Source organism: Solanum verrucosum, unplaced genomic scaffold, assembly GCF_900185275.1.
Source record: "Solanum verrucosum unplaced genomic scaffold, falcon-dt-bn FXZP01000280.1, whole genome shotgun sequence".
Classification (NCBI taxonomy): Eukaryota; Viridiplantae; Streptophyta; class Magnoliopsida; order Solanales; family Solanaceae; genus Solanum; species Solanum verrucosum.
The window spans coordinates 3,518,447-3,532,864 of NW_026019982.1; the positions used below are offsets into that span (position 1 = coordinate 3,518,447).

At 37.1% G+C, this 14,418-nt stretch overlaps 1 protein-coding gene across 1 annotated transcript; it reads left to right on the plus strand.

Moving 5' to 3' along the window:
- Positions 1-13,309, plus strand: LOC125817502 (apoptosis inhibitor 5-like protein API5). Its single transcript, XM_049497045.1, has 16 exons — positions 1-162; positions 277-438; positions 3,346-3,445; positions 3,530-3,595; positions 6,742-6,854; positions 7,143-7,217; positions 7,417-7,566; positions 8,277-8,342; positions 8,424-8,489; positions 10,376-10,486; positions 10,931-11,017; positions 11,107-11,213; positions 12,271-12,385; positions 12,479-12,544; positions 12,635-12,738; positions 12,837-13,309. Exons 1-16 carry the CDS (start codon positions 85-87, stop codon positions 13,021-13,023), a joined length of 1,653 nt encoding a protein of 550 aa, XP_049353002.1. The 5' UTR covers positions 1-84; the 3' UTR covers positions 13,024-13,309.
- Positions 13,310-14,418: the final 1,109 nt, after the last annotated feature.

The window sequence follows — 14,418 nt, forward strand, 5'->3', positions numbered from 1 at the left end:
TCCCTTTCTTCTTCCTTCAACCTCCGTTCACTTTTCCTAAACCCTAGCCTTTCCCCGGTGTACTTTCTCCTATTCTCTCCTCCAATGGCGGATGCTACTGACGACATCGACAAGCTCTACGAGTTTGGTGAACGTCTCAACGACGCAAAGGACAAGTCTGAGGTCAGTACTTTCTTCAACTTCACTGTATTTTTTTCGTGTTTTTTTTTTGTGTTGTTAGGGTTTATGGAAGGTTACGGTAAGCATGTTTTGATTTTATTTAGTTTGGTTAAACAGCATAGGCAGGACTATGAAGGAATTATTGCGGCAGCGAATGGAAGTGTGAAGGCTAAACAACTTGCTGCGCAGCTTATCCCTAAGTTTGTTAAATTTTTCCCTGAGTTAGCGGAGCAGGCACTTGATCAGCACTTAAATTTAATTGAAGATCACGAGCTTGGGGTTAGTATTCGATTCAATATATGCGTGTTTGTTTTAACATTGAATAGATTATAGCGTATTAACTATTCAATGCGGCTTAATAACATTTAGTCAGCCAAAAGACTATATTTTTTTTGTAATAACAGTGGTGTCAACTTGTGTTCACCTAGACTAAAAGCTTGCTTGGCCAAGCTTTTGGGAGGCCACAAGGCTGTATTTTTTGTATTTTTTTTCATAGCAGTGGTGTGGGGACAGTTTGCGTTCATCTAGACTAATAATCTGTTTGTCCAAGCTTTTGGGAGGTCAACAGTGCTTAATTAAAAAGGGGAGGTTTTTGATCAGGCTTTTGAGAGAAAATAAGTGCTTATGAGTTATTGGAACCAAAAAAAAGTATCTTTTGCCCAATTTTTTTTTTTTTGAGAATTACTTTTGAGAAAATACACTTTAGAAGCACTTTTAACAAGCTTGATCAAACACTAATTGTTGCTCGAAAGTGCTTTTTAAATTGATTGTCCGAACACAAATGGTTTCTCACTAAAGTACTTCTGTGATTTTAGAAGCTCGGCCTGATAAAGCTATAATTCCTCGGGGTATCTACTGCCTCTTACTAGCACATGTATCAATTTTGGATCTTAAGACCTCATGGTATTCACTTCATTGACCACTAGGCCGCATTCTTGGGCGCTCAACATTTTGTCTGTATTATCAACATCTTACTTTGATACTAATTGGTCAGGTCATTGCTGATGAGTCAATCTGAGGAGTTAAAATTTTATTACAACAAAAACAGTTTCAAGTTGATACTGCTACAGTACAAAGATAATTTTTTTCAAGGGTAGTAACAGTAAAGTATAAAGATAATACTGGCTAAACAACATTAGAAACCCAAGTACTCAAGCATGAACGACATGTTTTGTATGCTAAATACAACATTTACATCTCCCCAATAGTACAAATAACTTAAACAACTATATTTCATAAACTGAATTTGCTCTTGTTGCTTCCAAAACATCTCTTATTTCTTTCTTTCCATATAGTCCAGGCTATGGTAAGACCGTAAGAGGGATGGCTCTCAAAATCCTTTTTTTGGTACACTTCTGGCCAGGCAGTTTTCCAACACACTAACAAATTCTTGAACTTCATTGGACTTATCCAAGAAATGCCAAAGTTAGCCATAAATATGGACCACACCTGCGAAGTAAATTCATATGATCCACAGATTCACAAGATTTCTCTCATAAATAGCATCTGCTACACATGATCAACTTCTTCTCATCAGGTTTTCATGATTTAGACATGGTTCATGAGACATTATGACATAGCCTTGAGGTGCTCTACAGGCCATTTAAACTTATAAAACCTTTTAGGGTGTTTTGACTTATATAAACACTATTTTTTGTGCAACTTAGTGTTTAATCATATCTCAAGTAGAAACAATGGCGGATGCATGATTTGGACCGTATGGTGCCCCATTGCCTTGGGTGTAGAGCTACCACTAGTCACATGTCTAAGTAAGTGTTTGTATCTGGTGGGCATTCGGTTTTGTGTCTTTGGATTCTGCTCTTTGATTGAAAATTCTCTTGAAACTTTCAGTTCTTTGATGGACAAATCTATAGCAAACTAACATACTTGAACTTTTGACTAAAATATAAACTATATTCACAAAAAGAAAAGTTCTTACCATTGAAAGGTCTCACAAAGTTTCCCGGCTAGCGCAAGACTCGAACAACAAGGCCTTGAAGTATATCACCTAAATATTTAAAGTTCAACTTGAATTACATAAAACAACAAGCTAACTTCAACTCATAAAAATATCCAAGTTTTATGTATAGCAATTTTTTAAGAACTTGACCAGCTTTTCATTTTAAAAAACGTAACCAAAAAAGAAAAATATGTATTAGATTTAGAATAGGAAACAATTGTGTAAAATTAAAATATAATGAGCGTACAATCAAATTTGCAAGGAAAGCACAAGCTAATGCGGAAATTAGAAAGAATTAACTTCAGAATCAACAAAGACGATACTGAAAAGGTTTTTGTCGAATGAGGTATGAATTAGAGAAAGAGAGAAGATTACAGGAGAGAAGGATGAAAGTAATTGTAGGGGGTTACTTGGTGATTTATGGAAGAAGATTTAGCAGATTCTTCTCTTTCCAAAAAATTAAGATTTGTGGGAATCTTCTATTGGGAGAATTTAAAATAGAATAGTTTGTCAAGAAAGAGGAAAAAGATCCAAGTGCTTTAAGTTGCACGGACTCTTCACTTTCAATGCTGCACCCGTGTCGGATTCTCCAAAAATACACTACTTTCGGAGAATCCGACACTCACCCGTTGACATTTTTGAAAAGTCTGAGCAACATAGCAAGTGCTGGACCAAGGGGTTTTGAACTCCTACCAGTACGTAGTTGAGTATCTCCACTACAAAACCCAACCCAGGGCACCTGAACTTGCTATGGCTGCACACCCATAGTGTAACAATGTTTTCTGGAAAATATGAGCTGCTTTAGAGAGTCCAAGCTAGGTTATCATTGGTGCACGTGCACCTCCACCTCCTATGTTGATCCACCAATGAATAGAAAAGTTAATAGATATGACTCTTTGATTTTTTAACTAGTAAATTTATTCTGTTCCAAATCATTCGTGTAGCCATTCTAATACATACTAAGAGACACACCTGGTGTATATATCTAGCCAACTTTATTACGTTGCTTGCCGAAGGAAAATAACTGTTGTCACTTGTCTCAGAGGAATGCTACGTTGCATTACGGTGGGTTAGTCCTCATTATTATCTAATAGAAATTGTCAGAAAATATATGTAATTACAGTATTGCTTATTATTAGTAAAGAAGTTGGTATATTTCACAACTAGGTTTGAGTTTAACCATGTGTAATCAACTAAATTTTGTACCTTCTTTTATTGATTTCCAGGTCCGTGTACAAGCGATCCGTGGACTTCCGCTTTTTTGCAAAGATACACCTGAGCAGTTGACTAAAATTGTTGACATTCTTGGTCAGCTCCTCATTGCAGGTAAGTTTTGTGTTCAATGGCTTGGGAAGTTGGTTGGTTTGCATCATTTCTTGATATTGATACAATTTATTCCAATGATGTCAGGAGAAAATGTAGAGCGTGATGCTGTACACAAGGCTCTTATGACCGTGTTACGTCAGGATGTGAAGAGTACGTTTCTGTTCCTGAAGTTTAGTCATTATATCACCGACTCCCCAAAACCATAGAAGTCTTAAGAATATTGTAGTCAATCATTCCACTTATACATCTATTATTAGCAGCATAATTGAGGTTTCTGCCTGATTATTCATCGCAATTATCCTTGTTTTGTAACAATTGGCATTATCAATGTTGATATCCTCATTAACGAATCAACTTCATTGGTCATTTAGAACTACAATTACGTCTAATCTTACTACTTTATCACAAAAAAAAACACATTAGTCCTAATCTTATCCAACATCGTTGGTTGAATGGAAAACTCCTTTGGTCATATGCTTTCTTGGAATTGACACAAGATAACCCTAGAGATTACAGTTGCCTGAACGTGGATAAAGCATTGCATGTTTATAGTATGTTCATCTTAATGAAGGGTACTCCATGCGGAATTTTCAAAAGCTCAAGGAGAAATTAGATAAGGAGATCCTTTATCATCTCTATTATTCCTTTTTGTGATGGATGCTATTAGTTGGCCTATGGATAGGGCAGCATAAAGTGATCATATGAGGGGTAATTGGTCTGTGTTTCATTTTTTATTTGCTGACGATTAATAAATTGGTTGTGAACCACAAATTAGACAGTTCCAATATCTATTCAGGACCTTAATTTGGTTTGAAGTTGTGTCAGGGTTACAGATAGACATACAAAAATCTGAATTGATTCAGGTGGAAGTGGAACAAAACATCCACAATTTGGAAGGTGTTTATGATGTACAGTGGCTTATGATGTAATTAGGCTTGCCTCTAGGGGAAATGTAAAGATAATAATTTGTGGCAACCAATTATTTGGAATAGATTGAATGGTTGGAGAAGGCAACATTTATCCAAGGCGGGAAGATGACATGACACAGCTCTTTATTTGCTGTCACACTTAAGGTAGAATCTCATTTGACTCCAGGTGGTTTTCGGTCTTAAAACTAATTTCAGTAATAGTTCTACTGAAGAGCTAGCAGAGATGTTGAATTGCAAGGTAGGTGCATACATACTACCGACTTGGGCCTACTGTTGTGTGCTTCAAACAACGATCTTGTAGTGTAGAGTTTGCTGATTTAAATAGTTGAGAAACGACTAGCAGGATGCAGAAAAGATAGTTAAAATAAGAGAATGGAGTGTTAATAAAGTGCACTCTGTGTGTAAGTGAAGCTGAGATACCTGTGGCAGATTTTTTTTTAATCTCATAGAGGTATCTTATGGACAATGCCTAATAAGATTGGTGACACTCTTTTCAGTTGGCAGGAAGCTTTGGTGCAAGAAACAAATATAGATGGAGGATTTAATAAAGTTGTCTACTACCAAAAAAAGATGGAGGATTATCCCAGCTTGCTTATGGTAGACAATTTAGAGAGAAAGGAATGCCAGATGCTTTGAAAATAGGAGTAGTGATGTGTAGAAGATTAAACTTAGCTGTATAATGTTATTCTATTTTCTTCATCAAAAAAATAAAATAAAATTTCTTCATCAAATATATTGTTATTCTATTTGTGGTGTTTAGAGGTTTATTCTGAGAAGACTGAAATATGCTATTTGTTTTAGAGTCTATCTAGGATTGTAGTTTCAGGATGGAAGCTTTTCCTTTCTCTGTCATTTGTAAATATGGAGTTTTTAGTACTATCTAAGTACTGTTTTTTATACAAATGTTTCCAGTATTTTGTAAAACACCTTGTGTAGCCTCTCTTCATACTTATGTTGTTATATGAAAAGTTGGGAAGACTTTAGGGGAAATTTTTATGGGATGCTGTTGTTGGAACACACAAGTTTCATTTAGTGCATTGGAAAGTGTCACATCCTCAAAGAAATGGGGTGAACTTGGAGAAAGATCTTAGGATGTTCAACAAATCCTTGCTAGGAAAATAGATTAGAGATTTGGGACAAAGCAGAATGCTTTGGGAGGAAAGTGGTAGTAGAAAAACGTGGAAGTAGGGAAAGGGGGTAGAGCATTAGAAGCATCACAGTACTGCTTGGGTGCAATCTTTTGAGGAGTTTTATGAAGTGATTTAGTGGCCATATTTTTTTTCTCCAGGGTAAGTGATAGAAGGGCAAGTGTTAAAACTGGAAGTAGGATTAGTTTTTTGGGAGACAGGTGATGTGGAGATTGAGTTGAGGCTTGCATATTTCTCAACATATTTAGTGTCTCATGCCAGTAAGAGCTGACTATCCAACACATTTGTGGGACACATACGAGGGAATTGAGATTTTTGATCTATGAGGAACCTCCAAGGCAAATTTCAAAATATGGTTGATCTACTGTACAGGAAAATGCACTGTGTGCTACATTTGCTTTGTGGAGATGATGAGGGAGTATTACCAAAGTTTTGATGAGGGAGGAGCGGGAAACCCCTTCACTCAATTCAATTTGGATTCCCAGGGTGTCCACGAAGGTGTTCTCTTTGCCTGGTTGACCACGAGGGGAGTGATACTGACAACAAAGAACTTAATGAAGGGGAGAGTCACCTGTGTTGGCTGGTATTTCATGCGCAGATGTCCAGGCGAAGATGTAGTCCATCTCTTTTTACATTGTCAGATAGCTAATGCGGTTGTGCTCAGTGATCCCAAATTTGTTTGGAATATAATGGTTAATGCCGGTTACAGTAAAGGAGGCACTGCAGAGTTGGGCCGCTTGAAGGAGGGCATGGATGTTGATCCATTAGCCATTGTGTGGGTTTTTTGGAAGGAGAGGAACATGAGAGCCTTTGAAGGGATTCACAATTATTTTGTGAAGTATGAAAATAGTGTCTTCGTTTCTATTTTCTTTTTGGTGTACTCATGATGTCCCTATTTGCTCGGATAGTGGGTTTCTTTTGTAGAGAACCGTGTTTCGGACTTTCGGTGTAGTTTTCTACTTTGTGGTAAATGGCTTGTATACGAGTTTACTCCCATCATTAATAAAATTATTTACTCTATCAAAAAAGTGTCCTGCCTTGATTCTAAAAGCTACCATGTTATGTAAAATGGTAAAGTTACTGGTTTTATGGTTTACATTAAATATGTGAGTGCGTATGGATATGATGTTTGAATTCTTATTTCTATCCACATGCTTGGTAGTCGTGCAATTCACACTGGTTATCCTGCTTACGATTTGGTTGCACTTGTCTACTGCAGCTTCTCTAACTGCTTTGTTTAAGCATATTGGGAGCATCGAGGATCAGAGTGCTGAGGATTTTAGCACTTGGGACAGCATTCGTAAAAAAGTTCTTCTATTTCTAAGAGATAAGGTTACTATTTCTCTACCCTTGTAGTATTTTGTTAAGGAAAAGGAAAATGGACTGTTCCCAAGTGACTTTTTCTTGTGGTCATTTGACAAAGAAGGGAATGAATTCAACATGGTGACCAGAAGATCCTTGTTGGGAACATGATAATGGATATTATTTTTCAGATCACTCGACTCGGAGTAGTTGCTTTTATCTTTTCAAAAGTGCTTACTGTCTACTTAGAAGGACTATTAATGAACTTTATAAGTTTGTGGCTCATCATTGCTGTTATAAATTTTCAATACTTTGCAGGTGTTCCCTCTAAAGACGGAGCTCCTAGTTCCACAGGAGCTGATGGAGAGGCACATAACTACTCTAGTGAAGCAGGTATGGTCCGTATGGATTGGTATCATGTTAATTTTCTCAATGTGGTTCTCTTTTAATTTTCCATTTTTTTAGGAAATGGTAATTTATTTTTAATTTTAGTGCTTAAGATATTAATACACATCTGATGAGTATATTATGGGTATATGTGTTTTCAACTATCCTTGCTCTTGTTAACAATCCTAAAATTAATGTTTTGTAGAATTTGCAAGATGTAACCGCTGCTGAATTCAAAATGTTCATGGACTTTCTGAAAAGCTTGAGCTTATTTGGCCATAAGGCTCCTGCAGAGCGTATCCAGGAGCTTGTTGAGATAATTGAAGGTCAGGCAGATCTTGATGCTCAGTTCAATGTAAGTGGTAGTTCCTTTTCTTTTGTTGGGAGCCAACTCTAATTTTATGTGGTGGTTATGTTATTGGTTTTAAACGGCATTTCATTTTCTTGACAGTGCTCAGTTGATAGCTGCTGCTTTAATTGCTCAAGTTTTATTGCTGTGTTTTTGTTCCCCGTTAGAAGTCCATGATTTTTCTCACTTTATGCTCAATATTGAGTTTTGCTTACTTTGTGCATTTCTCCCCTTTCGAATCTTGTGATATTCCCAGTTATTAGAGGTCAATGTCCTGGTGTCTGGTTTGAGAGTTCACTTGAATTTTGAACTGAATATGTCTCCAGGTCTTTTAGTTGTAGGATAAAAGGAAAACAGTTTTTTTTTTTGGTTTAAAAAATGAGTATGCTGGCTCTAATACAAAGTGTTTTTAGGGGGGTGGGGTGTATTTGATCAGAAAGTTTTTGTATTGTACCATTTCGTTGAAGAATCTCTGGTGCAGGGTGTCTTGGTACTGTTTTACATAGTGCTCAAAGATGATAATATTTCAATGGTTTAATGAAGGCCTACAGTTAGATTAATTTTCTTACTCATGTATCTCACTCCTTTTCTCTGATGGAGTTCCTGGCCACATTCTCCTTGTCGTTCTCTGCAACCTTCCTTTAAACAAAACCCGGAAAATTGATGCCTACTGTCTTTGGGATATGAATCTAAGTGCTTGTTTGCCTTTCTGGTAGGTGTCTGATGCTGATCATATCGAGAGGTTCATATCGTGCCTTTCAATGACCTTTCCCTTCTTCAAGGTGTGTGCTGTTTTCCCTTTATCTGTCAAATGTAGATGACTGTTACAAATAGTCATTCAGTTGACATTTATTTGTCTTCAGAGGGGTGCATCAGGCAGCAAGTTTCTCAACTATCTGAACAAGCAAATCATGCCTGTTTTTGACAAGGTAATTCTTGTAACTCCTATATTTATTAGTTTCTTAATGCAGCCAGTGCATTTGATGCACTTAACAGTTGGGTAACATGCATTTAGTCTTTAGTGACTAATGCAATATGTTGAAGACTAATTCAAAGTTTGGAGTGAACCAAAGTTGTTTAGGATTTCATATTTGCTTGTTTTTTTAGTTCATGTCTAAATAGGATTTATACAACTACAACAACATACCTTGTGGAATGCAATGCCACAAGTGGGGTCTGGGGAGGGATAGAGTGTACGCTGACCTTACCCCTACCTTATGGAGGTAGAGAGGCTGTTTCCAAAGGACCCTCAGCTCAAGGAATAGGTTTTCTAGTTTCTAGTCAAAGTATTTGTTCTATTATAAATAGGGGTGTTGCTAGCTATTTTCTAAGTGGAGAATTATGGAGATCATTGAGAAAGTTTATATGATTCTAGTTCTATGATTTTTCCTTCAAAATAGAGATTCATATGGTTTTCCTTCAGAATATCTCCCCCTCAAGCTTTATTGTATATTTTTACCCGATTTATGTATTGATACTGTAGAATCATTTATTTTTTGTCATTATGGTTTGAAAGCGTAAGTTCCTTTGACTATTCTATATGTGGTGTAGGGCAGCTTATCAGCAGTTATAGTAAATTATTTAGTTTGCTGATAAGGGAGGATGTGCTTTAGATTAGATGACAACTGAACAATGTATTGAAGTGCCAAAACAGAAGAAATGAGGGCCAGGCGGTCTTTTTGGGGATCAATGAGTAGTTATGATGTTCAAAGATAAGGAAACTAAGGAATTCTAGGAACAGCGTGCGCTCGTAGATTCTTTAGGCATCTTATCTAGCTGACTAGGTTTACAGCTGCATCATACAATTCAAAAAAGCAACTTTTGCAAAGTTCACATTGATGGGCTAATGAATGAGGAGATTTATACCCTTTTTTAAAACTGCGAAGGTCTTTTTCCTTCCCAAATAGCATCACAATATTCATAGTGTCCCTATAATGTATAAGGCTCCTTTTAAGTGAAGACAAATGTTATAGCTTGACCCGGTTACAGTGTACCTTGTAAAGTACAATATTTCTTGAATTCAACTGGTCAATAGGTGTTACATGTGTCAGTCAACTTCAGAAAGCATCAACCACCTTATGCTTCAGTGCCCTTTTGCAACACACTTTTGGAACATGTTCCTAGTGCTTTTTGGTATAAGTTGGTCTATGCCCTTCAGTATCAGAGATGCCTACACTAGTTGGAGCTCTATGGAAGTTAGAAGATCCATCAGGAAAATCTGGAGCATGACCCCAGCTGTATTTTTTGGGTTATTTGGAATGAAAGAAACAGGAGATATTTTGATGGATTTTTAACTCCAATTTGTAAGCTTAAGGCTAGTTGTTTGATTAACCTTTTTAATTGGGCGAACTTTTCCCCTGTAATGAACTTAGATCACTACCTGGATTTTGTCAGCTCCTTGGCTCTATAAGTTTTTTTTTGTTCTTACTGAGCTGACAGATCCCCCCTTTTGTATCTTTGCATCTACTGGATGCCTTAAATCTTAATGAAATCTCACTTCATCAAAAAATAAAATAAAATGAAGTGCAGTATATTGTTATTCTGCTTTTGGTGTACAAAGGTTTATTCGGATGAGACTGAATGGATGTTTTAGAGTCTGTTTAGGATTGTAGTTTCTGTTTAGAATTTGTTTTCTTTCCTCATTCTGTCAATATGGGTTTTCCAGTACTACCTAAATACCGACTATAATACAAATGTTTCCAGATTCGAAAAAAATATTTGAGTTATGTTCTTGTTTTTTAACCATCCTTCACTGGTCCATATCTTACAATTATGTTGTTCAAGTTATCAAGTGCAATTTTTTTTGTTTTTTCAGCTTCCAGAACAAGGGAAGTTGGACTTGCTCAAGAACCTCGCCGAGTGCTCACTTTGTGCAACAACTCAGGATTCTCGACAGCTGCTTCCATCTGTAGTTCAGCTACTAAAGGTTTTCTTTGAAAATTTCATGAATTGAATTATAACCTTAGAGTTGGGTAGATTTGGAGATTTTAAATTCATTCCTGCATTTCTGCTTAACCTTTTGCTCTTCATGTCAATGCTTCTAGTATTGTTTAGTACAAAAAGTACTGAGAGCATACAATAAATTCTTGCTCTTGCTATGATTCTTGAATTACTCACAATACAGAAAAGAGTGGCCTGTGTTTCTGGTTGCTTAGAGTCGTATGCTGTACTGCTGTCATTCATACTTGTTAATTGCATTTCCCATTCAGCATTTGTTTAAGCATATTAGTCATCTTTGCTCTTCTAATCAAGTCCTGCTCATACAACCTGAGTTGGTTACACTCATACTAGATTTTCCAAGTTTCCAGTCATTAGGATCTCTCGATTCAAATGCTTTGGAAATCTTGATGACTTTCTTGTTTTTTCTCAGAAATATATGGTTCGAAGAAAGATTGAAGAAATTAACTACACGTGTATCGAGTGTCTGTTGTATACCTTCCACCATTTAGCTCACAAGGTAAGAGTTTTAATTTCTTGAACATGGATAATATTATTACCTGATGCATAGAATCAACCTGCTTATACTTTTCCATTTGAATCTGATAGACTCCAAATGCCACAAACAGTCTCTGTGGGTACAAGATTGTCACTGGACAACCATCAGATAGACTGGGGGAGGATTTCTCGGAGCAATATAAGGACTTTACTGAGAGGTGCTTCTACTTGTTCTTCTATTCCTTGATGTTATAACTCGAGCCCTAGATGCTATGCTTGGTTGATGCCAATTTAAGATTTGATCACATTTTCAGCTTCTGGATCATTGAAATGAAAATTCATGCTGAACCAAAAATTGGATACTGGCCTTCAATTTTAACATTCTGGTTTGTGGAAAGCCACCTAATTTTTACTGTATACACCTCTATATGCATCAAGTCAAGTAGCATCATTCTTGAGGGAGAAGAGAATTTCATATGACATTTTGCTCAACAAAGAAATCATCCTACATCCAGTCCCCCCCCCCCTCCCTCCCCAAATATGTTGACTATGACAAATTGTGTGGACAAGGCAATTTTACAGCGTTTTTAGTCTGCTTACTTTTCTCTGATGATATAAATATCCCATGAATGCGCTAAAATAGTCATGTACCGGTTTGCCATATTCAGAATTTAGACAACTGAAGGCTTCGTTGTCCTTTTCTTTCCTCTGGCTAGTTGGTAAGAAGGCAGAACCTTGTGGGGGGGGGGGGGGGGTGGATTCTTTTTCTTGTCTGTTCGTAACCAGAACTTAGGAGGAGGAGGATGTGAGTGGTACATGGCATGCTCCTGCTAGCCGGAAGAGGGGAGCTTAGCTGTTCTGACAGAAGAGAGGAGAAACTGAAGTCTGCCATATTGTAGTGATTGCTGGTTTTCACTTTAATCTTTTTAAGCTCACGATGTCTTTCATGTTGCCGGTCAAGTATGCCCACGTCCAGAAGATGAATGTAGCTGAGATGAGGATGTCCGGAAGGGTGTGTAGGCATACTATGAGAGATATGATTCGGAACGAAGTTATACGGGATAAGGGGAGTCCGTGGGGGGACAAGATGAGCGAGGGTAAGATGATTTGGGCATGTGAAGAGGTGCGTGGATGCTCCAGTAAGGAGGTGTGAGGGGTTAGTTAGAAGGTAGCCGAGTGGTGCCACACTTTAGGTGGGATAGGCAAGGGGCTAGTCTCTACACTTCTCCGTATAAGTTGGGTATGTTGTTGATGTCTTTCATGTTGATGAAACAGATTAAGCACAGTTGAGGATTTGGCTAGGGCTATGATCAAGAAATTAACCCAAGGGATGGCAGATCAAAACAAAGCACTTGCTGCTGCTAAAACAGAAGAAGAAAAGGATGCTATTGTGAGTTTTACCTTCTCTTTCACCTCTCCTTCCCTTGCGATCGATTTATTCCCTTCTGTTGGTGTGAACTCAGCTGTTATCTTTAATCTGTAGAAAACCCAAAAGCAGAATGCTACCTTTGCGCTCCGAGCTTGCAACAATATATTAGCAATGACCCAGGTAAAATCTGCTGATTTTGCATTTTGTGCTCTACAATCAGCTCTACAATATATTGTCTGCTTGAGCTGACATCACATACATATATTACAGCCATTGAATACAAAAACACCAAAATTTATAGGCGATCAAAAAACAAATTTGTCATGGAAAGAAGCTGCGAAGCCTTCAGGTCCTTCAACTGCTACTGTTGCAGGGTATGCGGATAGATATTCTTCATAATTTTAATCATCAGTAGTATTTCAAACTGATGAAGATAGTAATGTCTATTAATATTATGATATTGTGGTCACAGTCAGAAGCGCCCGGCTGCTACTACAAATGGGTCAAACAATAACCCTTTAAAAAAGGCCCGAGGAGCCAGTGGTATGCAACACCAGCTGGTTAACAAGGCATTTTCAGGTATCTATGATAGTGGAAGAAGCAGTGGAAGAGGTGGTAGGAGTTGGCGTGGTCGTGGAAGAGGACGGTCATATCACTAATGTGCTCACTCCGCTGTAGCACTAAATTAATTGCAGAACAATCAGGTGATTCTTTCCGCTGGTACGATTTGGATATATCTTGTGGCGAGCAGAACAATCAGGTGATCTTTTCCGTTGGTACGATTTGGATATATCTTATGGCGACCCAGACGACTTATTTAGGCAGGTTCATTGACGGGGGTTCTGATTCTGTAGATTGCTTAGTGATGGTATTTTATTTTCAATATGTAACTTTAAGTCGGTGTACGATGAGCCTATAATAATACATTAAGCTGTTGCATATAAATTATGGTATTTTCTATGTTCCTTTTTTACTGCATTCGTTTTGAACTGATCATCTATTAAGGCTTTTATTTTTTCTCTACCATCTGCATTACAAAAAATGGGAAAATTCCTAAAATCTTCATTTGCTCTTATGTTTCTTCTTCTTCTATTGCCACTAGCTCTCATCAAAGTTATTGGTTTTCGAACATTACCATATTATTACAACACAGTTTCAGACGACGTTGATGAGATTCAAAGGAAATCACCGTTCATACGTCTGTATACAACGGATTCAACGGAGAAGTGTGAACAAATGTATGGATTTTTGCCATGTTCAAAGAGTTTCAGGGCATTTTTTCCTTATTGTCGTGTATGAGTTCTTGTTATTACATGGAGAATACTATGTGGTAATAGGAGGTGAAAGAATTTTCAAGATTCTTGGTCCAAATAGTGTATTTGGTGCAAGTGCATTTCACATTCTTGGCTTCCTTCCTGAGGCTTTGATACTACTTGGTAACTAAACCTCTCTAGCCTTCATCATTTTTTTTTTTATAACCGTGATGTCCAGGTCAACTTACACGCATCTCGACTAATTCTACGGGATACCTGCAACCTCCCTTTAGCCTTCATCTTGCATAGAGAAGTTGATTCACTACAAAAGGAAAAAAGATTCATCTTGCATAGAGAAGTTGATTCACTACAAAAGGAAAAAGGACATGAATATGATAAAGCCTATAAAACATATAGCTACTATCGTTTCTTCGTTATAAATTGACGTCGTCTACGAATTTTGTAAGAATTTTACTTTATTGCATATATTTCCACCACTTTATTAATTTAATTATTTTCACATAAATACATATATCACAAGCATAGACTAATACACACGAAAAATGGCAAAAGTTCGGTAATTTCTAAAAGTTGGATCGTAAATGCAAAATGATTTGTGAAAAAAATGGTGGACTATACGTAATGCATCCCTAACTCATTATGGAGGTCCTCATATAGTTTTTTCAAAAAAAAAATTCAAATTGTTCATAAATCGCATTCATGAAATACGTTTTATTTATTATTAGTGATCTCCAATGTAACTCTTTGTTTTCTCCCTTAATAGCATTAACTAAACTAGTA